We start from the raw sequence: 15,767 nt of genomic DNA, 5'->3' as shown, positions 1-15,767 counted from the left end.
CAAGAAAGCAGCTCTACAGAAGCCTGAAGGCCGAGGTCCAACAAAAAACTCGCGACCTAAAGAGCAGATGGTGGGTATAGAAAGTGCAGGAGGTCCAGCAGCTAGCTGACAACCACGACGTGCGTGGATTCTTTAGCGCAATCAAGACCATCTACGGCCCAAGCACCCAAGGCCCTTCCCCACTGCGGGCCAAGAACGGAGAGGTACTCATCAAGGACAGGGAAGCAGTCAGTGCCTGCTGGAAGGAGCACTTCGAAGATCTCCTTAACCACGACTCTGTCTTCGACACGAATGTCCTCAACTCCATCCCACAGCATGCTACCCGCCACCATCTCAGCACAACCCCAGCCCGGCATGAGGTTGAAAAGGCCATCCGACAACTGAAGAACAACAAGGCCTCAGGAGCAGATGGAATCCCCGCTGAGGCACTAAAGCATGGCGGAGAAGCATTACTGGCGCGAATTCATGAACTCCTTTCTCTTATCTGGAAGGAGGAGAGCATGCCAGGGGATCTCAGATGCCGTAATTGTGACCATCTTCAAGAAAGGTAACCAGTTCGATTGCGGTAATTACAGAGGAGTTTCCCTGCTGTCTGCCACAGGGAAAGTCATCGCAAGAATCCTCCTCAATCGCCTTCTCCCAGTGGCCGAAGAGCTCCTCCCAGAGTCGCAATGCGGATTCCGCCCACTAAGGGGCACAATGGACATGATCTTCACTGCAAGTCAATTACAAGAGGAATGCAGGGAACAGCACCAACCACTGTACATGGCCTTCTTTGATCTCACAAAGGCCTTCGACACTGTCAACTGTGAGGGATTATGGAGTGTCCTCCTCAAATTCGGCTGCCCTCAAAAGTTTGTCACTATCCTCCGCCTGCTTCACGACGACATGCAAGCCGTGATCCTGAGTAACGGTTCCACCACAGACCCAATTCACGTACGAACCGGGGTCAAGCAAGGCTATGTCATCGCACCAACGCTCTTCTCAATCTTCCTTGCTGCAATGCTCCATCTCACCCTCAGTAAGCTCCCCACTGGAGTGGAGCTAATTTACAGAACAAACGGGAAACTGTTCAATCTCCGTCACCTCCAGTCCAGATCCAAGGTCGTCCCATCCTCTGTCATTGAATTACAGTATGCAGACGATGTTTGCGTCTGCGCTCACTCGGAGGTCGAACTCCAAACCATCGTAAACCCCTTCACTGAAGCACACGAGAGCGTGGGCCTTACCCTAAACATCCGTAAGACAAAGGTCCTCTACCAACCTGCCCCTGCCACACAGTGCTGCCCCCTGATTATCAAAATCCACGACAAGGCCTTGGACAACGTGGACCACTTTCCATACCTCGGGAGCCTACTGTCAACAAGGGCAGACGTCGTTGACCAAGTCCAACACCGCCTTCAGTGTGCCAGTGCAGCCTTCGGTCGCCTGAGGAAGAGAGTGTTTAAAGACCAGGACCTCAAACCCAGCACTAAGCTCATGGTCTACAGGGCAGCAGTGATACCCGCCCTGCTGTATGCCTCAGGCATGGACCATGTACAGCAGGCACCTCAAAGCACCGGAGAGGTACCACCAACGCTGCCTCCGCAAGATCCTGCAAATCTATTGGCAGGATAGGCGCACCGACGTCAGTGTTCTTGCTCAGGCCAACATCCCCAGCATCGAAGCTCTGACCACGCTCAATCAGCTCCGATGGACGGGCCACTTCGTCCGCATGCCCGATATGAGACTTCCAAAACAAGCGCTCTACTCTGAGCTCTGACACGACAAGAGTGCCCCAGGTGGGCAGAGGAAACACTTCAAGGACACCCTCAAAGCCTCCTTGAAAAAGTGCAACATCCCCACTGACACCTGGGAATCCCTGGCCCAAGACTGCACAAAGTGGAGGAGAAGCGTCCGGGAAGGCAGCGAACACCTTGAGTCACTTTGCCGGGAGCAAGCGCAAGGAGCGCACGTCAACCCAAGCACCCCACCGTCTGCCCCACCTGTGACAGAGACTGTAGGTCCCGCAGTCACCTGAGAACTGATTTTTAAAGTGGAAGCAAGTCATCCTCGGTTCCGAGGGACTGCCTAAGCAAGAAAGGGATCCCCTGAGGGCGAGGGGTCTGAGAGACACCGGTCAATGTACAGATATCTCCCTGAGAGAGGGGACTGAGAGACACCAGTTAGTGTACTGATATCTCCCTGGGAGAGAGGGACTGAGAGACACCAGTCAGTGTACTGATATCTCCCTGAGGGACCATTTTGGGGTGCTAACATCACCTGGGCGGTAACATTTAACACCGGTGATCGCGAAATTGAGTTTTAGCGCCCCAAGAGGGAAGTGAAGTGCTAAATTGAGTGCTACACTCTTCCCTTAGGGCGTTAACATCGGAGAGCAGAACGCTGATCAAGTTCCGGCGCTGTCACTTAGCAAGTCGTCAGACAGACTGGCGCATTCCAGTTCTTAAAGGGAAGGTTTAATCACGCTGCACAGCCTCACCCTGATCATTGCTGCTTGACCTCCCAATAAACCGATAGCTGATCCCTTTTAAATAGCGGCCCGGGAGCAGCAATCTTGCTCTCAGCACCAAGCGGTAAGTCAGGGGGGAAGCGACTGAATTTCGCATCCGGGGCGTTGCATGCTCACTGACATCACGGTCTGCGTGACGCTCGAGGGCCAGGCGCTAAATGCTGTCTGAATTTTGCGGGCGGCGTTGGAATAAGCCCGTAATGCCCCACCCAGGCGCTAACGGGGGGCACTAAGGTATCGAATATCTAGCCCTTTCTTTGCTGTGTGACTGAAAGCTCTTGCTGATTGACGGGTTCCCCTCTCTTGCAGCCAGGCCAAGGTGGTGTGCGATGAGCGTTTGGACTGTTATGCCAGTCTGATGACCGAGAAGGAGAGGGCCTGGATCATCAAGCTCCAGATGATCCAGCTGCAGAGTGAGAACCCACATCTGGATGACTACTATTACCAAGTGAGGAGATGTCCGTTGGTGGGGGAGGGGAGGATTATAGGATGACTGAGGGGGAGGGACTTGGACTGGGTGTCAGTGTGTTAGATACACTGTCCTTTCCCCCTCTGGGACCGGGTGTCACAGTGTGTTAGATACACTGTCCTTTCCCCCTCTGGGACTGGGTGTCACAGTGTGTTAGATACACTGTCCTTTCCCCCTCTGGGACCAGGTGTCACAGTGTGTTAGATACACTGTCCTTTCCCCCTCTGGGACTGGGTGTCAGTGCGTTAGATACACTGTCCTTTCCCCCTCTGGGACCGGGTGTCACAGTGCATTAGATACACTGTCCTTTCCCCTCTGGGACCGGGTGTCACAGTGCGTTAGATACACTGTCCTTTCCCCCTCTGGGACCGGGTGTCACAGTGTGTTAGATACACTGTCCTTTCCCCGTCTGGGACCAGGTGTCACAGTGCGTTAGATACTGTCCTTTTCCCCCTCTGGGACCGGGTGTCACAGTGCGTTAGATACACTGTCCTTTCCCCCTCTGGGACCAGGTGTCACAGTGCGTTAGATACACTGTCCTTTCCCCGTCTGGGACCAGGTGTCAGTGTGTTCGATACACTGTCCTTCGCTCTCTCGGCTCTCTCTCGCGCTCTCTCTCTTTTATACAGGAGTTCTACAGGAAGCTGGAGCTGAAGCTGGCGGACGATGAACTCGGAGAACGGCTGAAGCACGAGCCTCAGAAACTGGTCACCCCTTATGTACAGAAGGCAGAGAGCTACGAGGCTGGTAAGGAGCTGGTTGACCACCAGGTTGGAAGCTGTTGGATTTGGAAGGTTGGCTGGAGACCCCGGGGATGATGCCTGAAGCCTCCACGCTCCAGGGAGCATTGGGCCATTCTAGAGAAGTAATGGGAACTGAGAGTCCAAATACACAAATCACTTAAAGTAGTGACACAGGTCAAGAAGGCCAAAAAAAAAAGCAAACCAAGCACTAAGGGTAATTTCTGGAGGGATATAATTGAAAAGTAGGGACGTTATGCTAAATTTGTATAGAACCTTGGTTAGACCACACTTGGAGCACTGTGCACAGTTCTGGTCTCCTTATACCTTGGTTAGACCACTCTTGGAGCACTGTGCACAGTTCTGGTCTCCATATACCTTGGTTAGACCACACTTGGAGCACTGTGCACAGTTCTGGTCTCCATATACCTTGGTTAGACCACACTTGGAGCACTGTGCACAGTTCTGGTCTCCATATACCTTGGTTAGACCACACTTGGAGCACTGTGCACAGTTCTGGTCTCCATATACCTTGGTTAGACCACACTTGGAGCACTGTGCACAGTTCTGGTCTCCTTATACCTTGGTTAGACCACTCTTGGCGCACTGTGCACAGTTCTGGTCTCCATATACCTTGGTTAGACCACACTTGGAGCACTGTGCACAGTTCTGGTCTCCATATACCTTGGTTAGACCACTCTTGGCGCACTGTGCACAGTTCTGGTCTCCATACACCTTGGTTAGACCACTCTTGGCGCACTGTGCACAGTTCTGGTCTCCATACACCTTGGTTAGACCACTCTTGGCGCACTGTGCACAGTTCTGGTCTCCATACACCTTGGTTAGACCACACTTGGAGCACTGTGCACAGTTCTGGTCACCATATTATAAAACTGATATAGAGGCACTGGAGAGGGTGCAAATAAGATTTACAAGGATGATTCCAGAACTGAGGTTAGGATGAACAGGCTGGGTCTCTTTTTCTCTTGAAAAGTGAAGGCTGAGGGGTGACCGAATAGAGATCTTTAAAATTGAGAGGTTTTGATAGACTAGACACAGAGTGTGTTTCCACTTGTGGGGGGGAAGAGCAAAACTAGAGGCCATCAATATAATATAGTCACCAAGAAATCCAGTCGGGAATTCAGAAGACACTTCTTTACCCAGAGAGTGGTGAGAATGTGGAACTCGCTACCACAGGGAGTGGTTGAGGCGAATAGTATCGATGCATTTAAGGGGAGGCTGGACAAGCATATGAGGGACAAGGGAATAGAGGGTTATACACATAGTTAGATGAGGAATGATGGGAGGAGGCCTGAGTGGAGCATAAACACCGGCATGGACTAGTTGGGCCGAATCCTGTGTTCGACCAGCCACTGACATTCTAGTTGCTCCACGCGAAGGCTCGAACTGAACGGCTGGCCAAAAATCTCCCCGACTGCCAGGAGGGGGAGATAGGAAGGAGTGGGAAAGAGGGGGAAGTGTTGTAGGGAAAGAGAGTGAGAGACCCAAGGAAGATAAATTGGAGTGTACTCTAAATAAATGGTGAGAGACTAGGAATTGTAGAGGAGCAAAGGGCTTTGAGAGTCTAAGTACAGAAATCATAGAAGATAGGAGCAGGAGTAGGCCATTCGGCCCCTCGAGCCTGCTCCGCCATTCAATGAGATCATGGCTGATCATCCAAACTCAGTACCCTGTCCCTGCCTTCTCCCCATATCCCTTGATCCCTTTAACCTTAAATATATCTAACTCCTTCTTGAATATATTTAATGAATTGGCCTCAACTGCCTTCTGTGGTAGAGAATTCCACAGGTTCACCACTCTCTCTGGGTGAAGAAATTCCTCCTCATCTCAGTCCTAAATGGCTTACCCCTTATCCTTAGACTGTGACCCCCTGGTTCTGGACTCGCCCGCCATCGGGAACATCCTTCCTGCATCTAGTCTGTCCAGTCCTGTTAGAATTTTATAAGTTTCAATGAGATCCCCTCTCATTCTTCTAAGCTCCAGCGAGTATAAGCCTAATCAACTCAATCTCTCTTCATACGTCATTCCTGCCATCCCAGGTATCGGTCTGGTGAATCTTCGCTGCACTCCCTCCATGGCAAGAACATCCTTCCTCAGATAAGATGACAAAAACTGCACACAATACTCAAGGTGTGGTCTCACCAAGGCCCTGTACAACTGCAACAAGACATCCTTGTTCCTGTACTCAAACCCTCTCGCTACGAAGGCCAACATACCATTTGCCTTCTTAACCGCCTGCTGCACCTGCATGCTTACCTTCAGCGACTGGTGCACTTCCCCTTCTCCCAATCTATTGCCGTTCAGATAATAATCTGCCTTCCTGTTTTTGCCACCAAAGTGGATAACCTCGCATTTATCCACATTATACTGCATCTGCCATGCAACTGCCCAATCACCCAACCTATCCAAATCATACTGGAGTTTCTCTGCATCCTCCTCACAGCACACACACCCACCCAGATTTGTGTCGTCTGCAAACTTGGAGATATTACATCTAGTTCCCTCGTCTAGATCATTAATATATATTGTGAATAGCTGGGGTCCTAGGACCGGTCCCTGCGGTACCCCACTAGTCACTGCCTGCCACTCGGAAAAAGCCGTTTATTCCAACTCTTTGCTTCCTGTCTGCCAACCAGTTTTCTATCCAAGTCAATACCTTACCCCCAATCCCATGTGCCTTAATTTTACACGCTAATCTCTTATGCGGGACCTTATCGAAAGCCTTCTGAAAGTCCAAATACACCACATCCACTGGTTCTCCCTTATCTGTTCTACCAGTTACATCCTCAAAAAATTCCAGAAGATTAGTCAGGCACGATTTACCTTTTGTAAATCCATGTTGACTTTGTCCGATCCTGTCACTGTTTTCCAAGTGCTCTGCTATTACATCTTTTATAATGGACTCTAGCATTTTCCCCACTACCGATGTCAGGCTTACCGGTCTGTAATTCCCCATTTTCTCTCTACCACCTTTTTTTTTTTTTTAAACAGTGGGGTACAGAAATCGCTGAAGCTAGTGAACAGGCACTGAAAGTGATTTAAAGAGTCTAATGGGACGTTGGCCTTTATCTCGGGGCTGGAATACAAAGGGGTGGAACATATGCTTCAGTTGTATGATAGCAAAATACTGCAGATGCTGGAAATCCGAAATAACAACAGAAAATGCTGGAAAAACTCAGCAGGCCAGGCAACATCTGTGGAGAGAAAATAGAGTCGACGCTTTGGGTCAAACCCTTTTTCAAAACTGGAAAGGAAATGAAATAGATCGAAAGGCAGGGCTGGGAGAGAACAAAAGCAGTGAAGAGACATTAAGAGGTATTCAAAACGAGACGAGATGGTGATCGGACTGGTGGAGACAAAAGACTGCTCTAGATTAGGTGTGAAATGTTCTGGCAGGATGGGAGACAGCTGCCATGTGGGAGAGAAAAAAAAAAAAGGGGGTTGGTTGGGGGGGGGGGGGGGGGGAGGAAAGGGCCAAAACAAAGATGTGGATAAAATATAAGCAAAAATGTAATGGGGGCCGAGGTTATGATCTGAAATTGTTGAACTCGATGTTGAGTCCAGAAGGCTGTAAAGTGCCTATCTCGGGGGCTGTTGAATAATGCCCTGGTCAGACCCCGTCTGGAGTTACTGCGTTCAGTTCTTGGCACCGCCCCTCAGGAAGGATATATTGGCCTTTGTGCAGCGCAGCTTCACCAGAATGATCCCAGGGGCTCAAAGGGTTAAATCATGAGGACAGGTTGCATAGACTGGGCTTGGATTCCCTCGAGTTTAGAAGATTAAGGGGTGAGCTAATCGAGGTGTTTAAGATGATAAAAGGAGTTGATAGGGTAGATGGAGAGATACTATTTAATCTGGTGGGCGAGTCCAGAACAAGGGGGCAGAACCTTAAAATTAGAGCCAGGCTGTTCAGGGGTGATGTCAGGAAGCACTTCTTCACACAAAGGGTGGTGGAAATCTGGAACACTCTTTTCCCCCCACCCCCCCCCCCCCCAAAAAGGCTGTGGATGCTGGGGGTGAATTGGAGCTCTTAAAACTGAGACGGATCAATTTTTGTTGGGTGAGGGTATCGGGGGGGGATATGGAATGAAGGTGGGTAGATGGAGTTGAAATACAGATCGGCTATGATCTAAGTGAATGGTGGAACAGGCTCGAGGGGCTGAATGGCCGCCTCCTTTACTTATGTACCTTGTTATCACCCAAAGGAACTTCCAGTTCCTGCCCTATCTTTCCTCCCTCGGGACTCTCCCCAGGATATTCTTCCTGTGCTGGTTTGTAATGAGTAATTTTGGGATCATCCCACACAACTACTCTTAACTCTCTTGAAGTTTGACCTCTTGACCTCTTGTCCCCAGGCCAATTCCAACACCAAACCCTGCAGCCCGACTGCTGGGCTTGAGGCTAGCAGTATTCCATTAAACATGGCGGTTGGTTCAACGTCATCCCAAGGCTGGGATTGGATGTTGCTGCTGGCCGTGAGTCCCTTTCTCCCTCATGAGGCTATGGTTGACCTGTAGAACAGTAACCTCGCCCCTACGACCCTGGGAGTGTTTGATGGGACAACGTAGAGGGAGCTTTACTCTATCTATCCCGTGCTGTACCAGTTCTGGGATTGTCTGATGGGGCCATGTAGAGGGAGCTTTACTCTGTATCTAACCTGTGCTGTACCTGCCCTGGGAGTGTTTGATGGGACAGTGTAGAGGGAGCTTTACTCTGTATCTAACCCGTGCTGTACCTGCCCTGGGAGTGTTTGATGGGACAGTGTAGAGGGAGCTTTACTCTGTATCTAGGCCTTGGTGTTTTAGGCTGAAGATTTGGTGCCAGTCTAATGCCGGAGTTGAACAGGTGGGACATTGAGCCGAAGTATCTGGGTGGTTTCTGGTACTCTGGCCCATCGCTAGGCCGTGATATCTGCCCCGCTTCCTCCCTTTGGTTGACGCCTGCTCTCTGTTCCCTCCTAGTGGTCCACATCGAGGGGTCATTGGGGCAGGTTGCCGTGTCAACTTGCTACAGCCCCCGGAGAGCGATCGACGCAGTTCACGTGACGACGATGGACGAGGTTTGTCAGTCGCGATCAGCGGTCAATGCGAGTGAGAGCCGTCCGAGGTTCTCCCTGGTGTGTGTGAGAGACTGGGGAGTGGGAGAAGGGAAGGCAGCGAGGCCCAGAATCCTTTCCCTGTTTAATAGGTCTCTCTCTCTCTCTCTCTCTCTCTCTCTCTCTCTCTCTCTCTCTCCTGCCGCTACTGCCTTCTCCCACTCACTGCGTGTGTCTCTCTGCCTGTCTGTCTCTCTCTCTCTGCCTGTCTGTCTCTCTCTCTCTCTGCCTGTCTCTCTCTCTCTGCCTGTCTCTCAATTCAATTCAATTCAAATGCTTTATTGGCATGAAAGTTTACAGGGAACCATATTGCCAAAGCTTACATAACAGAAAGTACAGTTTTCCAACATTCTGTAGGTGTCAAACAATTTTGACCTTCGTTGGGTACATACAATATTAATTTAAACAATATTAATTTAAACAGTCGTTGAACATCGTTGGGTACATTCAGTATTAATTTTAAACAGTCCTCAGGTTGTGACATGTTGTTACATATTTGGCACCAAGGTATGGTCTGTCTCCTTCTCCCAGGACTAATCTTAATTTTGACAGGTCATCCAATTCTTTGAAATCTGGGGTTGTTTGGCTGAGCTTGTCAAATAATATGTTTCTTGTTTTGTTGAATTTTTCGCATTTTAGGAGGAAGTGCATGTCTGTCTCAACCTCGCCGACCAGACATTGATCACATATTCTATTCTCTCTAGGCTGCCAGGATTTCTTGTATCTTCCTTTTTCAATTGCCAGTTGGTGGTCGCTTAGTCTGTACCTGGTGAGGGTCTGTCTCTGTTTTGTGTCTCTGATGGTCGAGAGATAGTCTGCCAGTTTATATTCTCTTTTTAGGGCCCGGTAACATTCTAATCTGCTTTGGCTTTTGGTTACATTGTTCCAATGTTCCAGGTAGGTTTCTTTGCATTGTTTAATGATTTGGTTCACTCGGATTGGTGTTTGGACGGCAGTGTTGGTCTGGGACTGGTCAGGGTCCGGCTGAGTAGGAGTACTTAGTTTCAGTAGCAGCTGACTCAGGGGACTCTTTTCTGGGTTTAGCTCTTGGGTCTGGAAGGCTTTAAAATGAAGGGTGTCTGGGGAGCTAGATTTGAGGTGATTTAGGAAGTTTAGTGCTCGTTTGTGGATGTTTATTATCAGTGGGTATCTGCCTAGTTCGGCTCTCTCTCTGTCTCTCTCTCTCTCTGTCTCTCTCTCTCTCTCTGTCTCTCTCTCTCTCTCTCTGTCTCTCTCTGTCTCTGTCTCTGTCTCTCTCTCTCTCTGTCTCTCTCTGTCTCTCTCTCTGTCTCTCTCTGTCTCTCTCTGTCTCTCTCTGTCTCTCTCTGTCTCTCTCTGTCTCTGTCTCTCTCTCTCTCTCTCTCTCTCTCTCTCTCTCTCTCAATTCAATTCAATTCAATTCAATTCAAATGCTTTATTGGCATGAAAGTTTACAGAGAACCATATTGCCAAAGCTTACATTGCAAAAAGGTACAGTTTTCTAACATTCTGTAGGTGTCAATCGATTTGACATTTGTTGGGTACATACAATATTACTTTTAAACAATATTAATTTTAAACAGTCTTTGTACTTCATTTGGTACGTTCAATATTAATTTTAAACAGTCTTAATTTTAAACAGTCCTCAGGTTGTGACATGTTGTTACATATTTGGCCCCAAGGTATGGTCTGTCTCCTTCTCCTAGGACTAATCTCAATTTTGACAGATCATCCAATTCCTTGAAATCTGGGGTTGTTTGGCTTAGCTTGTTGAATAATATGTTTCTTGATGTGTTGAATTTTTCGCATTTTAGGAGGAAATGCATTTCTGTTTCAACCTCGCCAGCCAGACATTGATCGCATATTCTATTCTCTCTAGGCTGCCAGGATTTCTTGTATCTGCCTTTTTCAATTTCCAGTTGGTGGTCGCTTAGTCTGTACCTGGTGAGGGTCTGTCTCTGTTTTGTGTCTCTGATGGTCGTGAGGTAGTCTGCCAGTTTATATTCTCTTTTTAGGGCCCGGTAACATTCTAATCTGCTTTGGCTTTCGGTTATTTTGTTCCAATGTTCCAGGTAGGTTTCTTTGCATTTTTTAATGATTTGGTTCACTCGGATTGGTGTTTGGACGGCTGTATTGGTCTGGGGCTGGTCAGGGTCCGGCTGAGTACTTAGTTTCAGTAGCAGCTGACTCAGGGGACTCTTTTCTGGGTTTAGCTCTTGGGTCTGAAAGGCTTTGAAATGAAGGGTGTCTGGGGAGCTAGATTTGAGGTGATTTAGGAAGTTTAGTGCTCGTTTTTGGATGTTTATTATCAGTGGGTATCTGCCTAGTTCGGCTCTGCATGCATTTGTTGGCGTTTTTCTTTGGGTGCGAAGGATGCTTCGGCAGAATTCTGCATGTAGGGCTTCTATTGTGTGTTTTTCCCATTTAGTGTAGTTTTGGTGATTTAGCGGGCCCCATACTTCACTACCGTACAGTGCAATGGGCAGGATTATGCTGTCAAATATTTTGAGCCAGATTTTGATTGGGATTTGGATGTTGTAGAATTTTCTTTTTATTGCATATAGGGCTCTTCGGGCTTTTTCTTTTAGTGCATTCACTGCTATGCTGAAGCTCCCTGATGCTGTAATAGTTAGACCAAGGTAGGTGTAGCTCATAGTGTGTCCTATAGTGGTATCACTGAGGGTAAACTGGTATTTGTTTTCCTGACATCTGGGCCTTTTTTGAAAAATCATGATGTTGGTTTTCTTTAGATTTACTGTTAGAGCCCAATTTTGGCAGTATTTGTCGAGTAGGTCTAGTTGTTGCTGTAATCCCTGTTCTGTGGGAGACAGCAGAACCAGGTCGTCCGCATAGAACAGGGATTTCACTTCTCCATCCAGGAGACGGAGACCTGGTGACTCGCTTTGCTCCAGCATGTCTGCTAATTCATTTATGTATATGTTGAACAGGGTCGGGCTCAAATTGCAGCCCTGCCGGACGCCTCTTCTCTGGGTGAAGAAATCGGTGCGTTTGTCTCCAATTTTGACCCTGCATTTGTTTTTCAGATACATTGATTTAATAAGGTCATAGACTTTGCCCCCTATTCCACACTGGAGAAGTTTATAATAGAGCCCTTCGTGCCATATAGAGTCAAAGGCTTTCTTGAAGTCGATGAAACAGGCGAATATTTTCCCATTTTTTGTTTGGTGTATATGTTTTCCAATGAGGGTGTGAAGGGTATAGATATGGTCGGCTGTGCGGTGTTTTGGAAGAAAGCCTGTTTGGTTTTTTCTGAGGATATTATGTTTGTTAAGAAAATCAAGTAATCTACTATTTAGAATACTGCAGAATAACTTCCCTAGACAACTGTTGACACAGATGCCGCGGTAGTTATTTGGGTCTGATTTGTTTCCACTTTTATATATGGGGGAGATTAGTCCTTGGCACCAGATATCGGGAAAACAGCCTGAGCGTAATATGATGTTGAATAGTTTGAGTATCGCACCCTGCATCTCCATATTGCTGAACTTGAGCATTTCATTTTTGATGTTGTCTGGGCCACAGGCTTTCTTTAGGTGGAGAGATTTTGTTTTTGTGGCCAGTTCTTTCCATGTGATTGGGGAGTCTAGAGGGTTTTGGTTGTCTTTAATTGTTGCTTCTAATGTATGGAGTTTTTCTGTGACCTGATGTTGACTTGGGTTTGTTTCGTTTATTGGGATGTCTTTGTAGAGGTTTTCAAAATGTGTTCTCCAGATGTCGCCATCTTGGATTGGTAATGCTTGCAATTGTGTTGTACTCAGGTTATTCCACATTTCCCAGAATTGTTTTGGATTGGTGGAGTTTTCAATTTCTTCGAGTATTTTGTGGGTATAGTTTTGTGTTTTGTTCCTAATGGTGTGTTTATATCTTTTGAGGGTTTCACTGTATCTAGTACGTAGGTCCGGATTGTTTGGTTGGCGATGCTTTTGGTTTGATATTTTTCTCAGGTCTTTTCTGGCATTTTTGCATTCGTGGTCAAACCATTTCTTATTTTTATTTTGTCTTTTGTGACGCTTCCTCTTCTGTTTCACAAGGTCGGCTTTTACAGCTGCCTCATGGAAGATCATATTTATATCCTCGATGGCCATGTTTACACCATCTCTGGTGATCTCATATGGGTTTTCTTTAAATTTTGATATTTTACTTGTGAGATCAGGTGACTTTAGTGCTGTGATGAATTTTTCTCCACTGTCTGGGGCCCATCTGTATGTCTGGTTTATTTTATGGAGCTTACTGGGTTCCTTTTTTGTGTCTGTAGTTTGGGCAGAAAGTTTAAGGTACATATTTATTTGGTTATGGTCTGAGAGGGGGGATTGCTGCCTGACAGTGAATGAGTTGATATCGCAGGGGTCCAGGTCTCTCTCTCTCTGTCTCTCTCTGTCTCTCTCTGTCTCTGTCTGTGTCTGTCTGTCTCTGTCTCTCTCTCTCTCTGCCTCTCTGTCTCTCTCTCTCTCTCTCTCTGTCTCTCTCTCTCTTGCTGCGCTGTTCAGCGGGAGCGTCCTTCTGCAGCTTCTAGCCCTTTGATTTATTTCCCCCTCCTTTGGGTGAGGAACTTGGGTCCTTTAACCCCTTGCTGAATTCGTGCTCCCTGGGGTTTGAACCCTCGGCCACAGGGAGCACATTACCTGGATGAACTTGGCTCTTCCCTCCCCCCTCTCCTTCCCCCCCCCCCCCCCCTCGGAATCTTGAGCTCCAAAACCCATCCCCTCCGAGTCTCCTCCACCCTCCCCAGACCCTTTCTTCAGAACTTGCCCTTACCCAGAATCCTTTTGGAAGGGTCAGCTTTGGGGAGCGGGCGACGGGAGCTTTTGACCCGGGTGGGTTTCCCAGTCAGACCCCCGGGGAGGACCAAAGCCGCAAGCATGATGTCCTCCCGTCTCCTTGACCTGGAGCTGACCTGGGGATTGGGTAAGCCCCATCGAGTCACGGTACAAAACTCCCGCCGATTGCTCACTCTGGAATTGGGCTTCCACAGGGCTCAGTACTAGGTCCCTTGCTTTTTGTGGTATATATCATTGATTTGGACTTGAATGTAGGGGGTATGATTAAGAAGTTTGCAGATTATGCTAAAATCGGCTGTGTGATTGATAATGAAGAAGAAAGTTGCAGGAAGCTATCAATAAATTGGTCAGGTGGGCAAATGGAATTCAATCCGGAGAAGTGTGAGGTAATGCATTTGGGGAGGGCTAACAAGGAAAAGGAATACACATTAAATGGTAGGACACTGAGTAGTGTAAAGGAACAAAGGGACCTTGGAGTGCATGTCCACAGATCCCTGAAGGTAGCAGGCCAGGTAGATAAGGTGGTTAAGAAGGGGTACGGGATACTTTCCTTTATTAGCCGAGGCATAGGAGTAGGGAGGTTATGCTAAAACTGTATAAAACACTAGTTAGGCCACAGCTAGAGTACTGTGTACAGTTCTGGTCACCACATTACAGGAAAGATGTAATTGCACTAGAGGGGGTTCGGAGAAGATTTACGAGGATGTTGCCAGGACTGGAGAATTTTAGCTATGAGGAAAGACTGGATAGGCCGGGGTTGTTTTCTTTGGAACAGAGGAGGCTGAGGGGAGACCTAATTGAAGTGTATAAAATTATGAGGGGCCCAGATAGAGTGGATAGGAAGGACCTATTTCCCTTAGAGGGGTCAATAACCAGGGGGGTTGGGGTGCTCAGTACCGTAACTGGAAGTCACATTTGCTGATAGTCTAACTCAAAATCATAGAAATTTATGGCACAGAAGGAGGCCATTCGGCCCATCTTTGTCCATGCTGGCCGACAAAGAGCTATCCAGCCTAATCCCACTTTCCAGCTCTTGGTCCGTAGCCCTGTAGGTTCCGGCACTTCAAGTGAATATCCAAGTACTTTTTAAATGTGATGAGGGTTTCTGCCTCTACCATCCTTTCAGGCAGTGAGTTCCAGACCCCCACCGCCCTCTGGGTGAAAAGAATTCTCCTTAAATCCCCTCTAAACCTCCGACCAATTCCTTTAAAGCTGTGCCCCTATATCGAATGAGGACTCGGTTGTCATAGAGTCATACAGTCATAGATTTATACAGCACAGGAAGAGGCCCTTCGGCCCATCGTGTCTGCACCGGCCATCAAGCCCGGTCTATTCTAATCCCATTTTCCAGCTTGTATGCTATGGCGTTTCAAGTGCTCATCTAAATGCTTCTTGAATGTTGTGAGGGTTCCTGCCTCTACCACCCTTTCAGGCAGTGAGTTCCAGATTCCAACCACCCTCTGGATGAAAAAGTTTTTCCTCAAATCCCCTTTAAACCTCTGCCCCTTACCTTGGAACTATACTCCCTGGTTATTGACCCCTCTACTAAGGGGAAAAGTTCCTTTCTAGCGACCCTGTCTATGCCCCTCATAATTTTGTGCACCTCAATCAGGCCCCCCCTCAGCCTTCTCTGCTCTAAGGAAAACAACCCCAGCCTGTCCAGTCTCTCTTCATAGCTGAAGCGCTCCAGCCCAGGTAACATCCTGGTGAATCTCCTCTGCACCCTCTCCAATGCAATCACATTCTTCCTATAGTGTGGCGACCAGAACTGCACACAGTACTCCAGCTGTGGCCTAACTAGCGTTTTGTACAACTCCATCATAACCTCACTGCTCTTGCCTTCATTAGCCGAGGCATAGAATATAAGTATCTCATATGTCTTTTTAACCACATTATCTACCTAGCCTGCTGCCTTCAGGGATCTATGTACATGCACATCAAGGTCGCTCTGTCCTTCCTAGGGCCCTACCATTCATTGTGTAGTCCCTTGCCTTGTTACTCGGCCCAAAATGCATCACCTCACACTTTTCAGGGTTAAATTCCATTTGCCACTGCTCTGCCCATCTGACCAACCCGTCTATATTGTCCTGTAGCCTGAGGCTTCCCTCCTCTCTATTTACCATTCCAACAATTTTCGTGTCATCTGCGAACT

General features: G+C 48.0%; 1 protein-coding gene across 1 annotated transcript in view; it reads left to right on the top strand.

Annotated features, from left to right (window-relative positions):
* The window catches only part of patl2 (PAT1 homolog 2), a 136,840-nt gene that overhangs the window by 104,830 nt on the left and 16,243 nt on the right, over positions 1–15,767 (top strand). Inside the window, exons 8-10 of the mRNA XM_085974611.1 lie at positions 2,822–2,960; positions 3,611–3,728; positions 8,704–8,801. Coding sequence (XP_085830737.1) covers positions 2,822–2,960; positions 3,611–3,728; positions 8,704–8,801 — 355 coding nt within the window. The remainder of the gene's footprint in view (positions 1–2,821; positions 2,961–3,610; positions 3,729–8,703; positions 8,802–15,767) is intronic.

This window comes from Somniosus microcephalus, unplaced genomic scaffold (genome assembly GCF_052327205.1).
Source record: "Somniosus microcephalus isolate GS21.2 unplaced genomic scaffold, FLI_Smic_1.0 unresolved_chr1, whole genome shotgun sequence".
Taxonomy (NCBI): domain Eukaryota; kingdom Metazoa; phylum Chordata; class Chondrichthyes; order Squaliformes; family Somniosidae; genus Somniosus; species Somniosus microcephalus.
The sequence above is the reverse complement of the archived record's forward strand: the minus strand, read 5'-3'. Positions and strand labels throughout refer to the sequence as shown.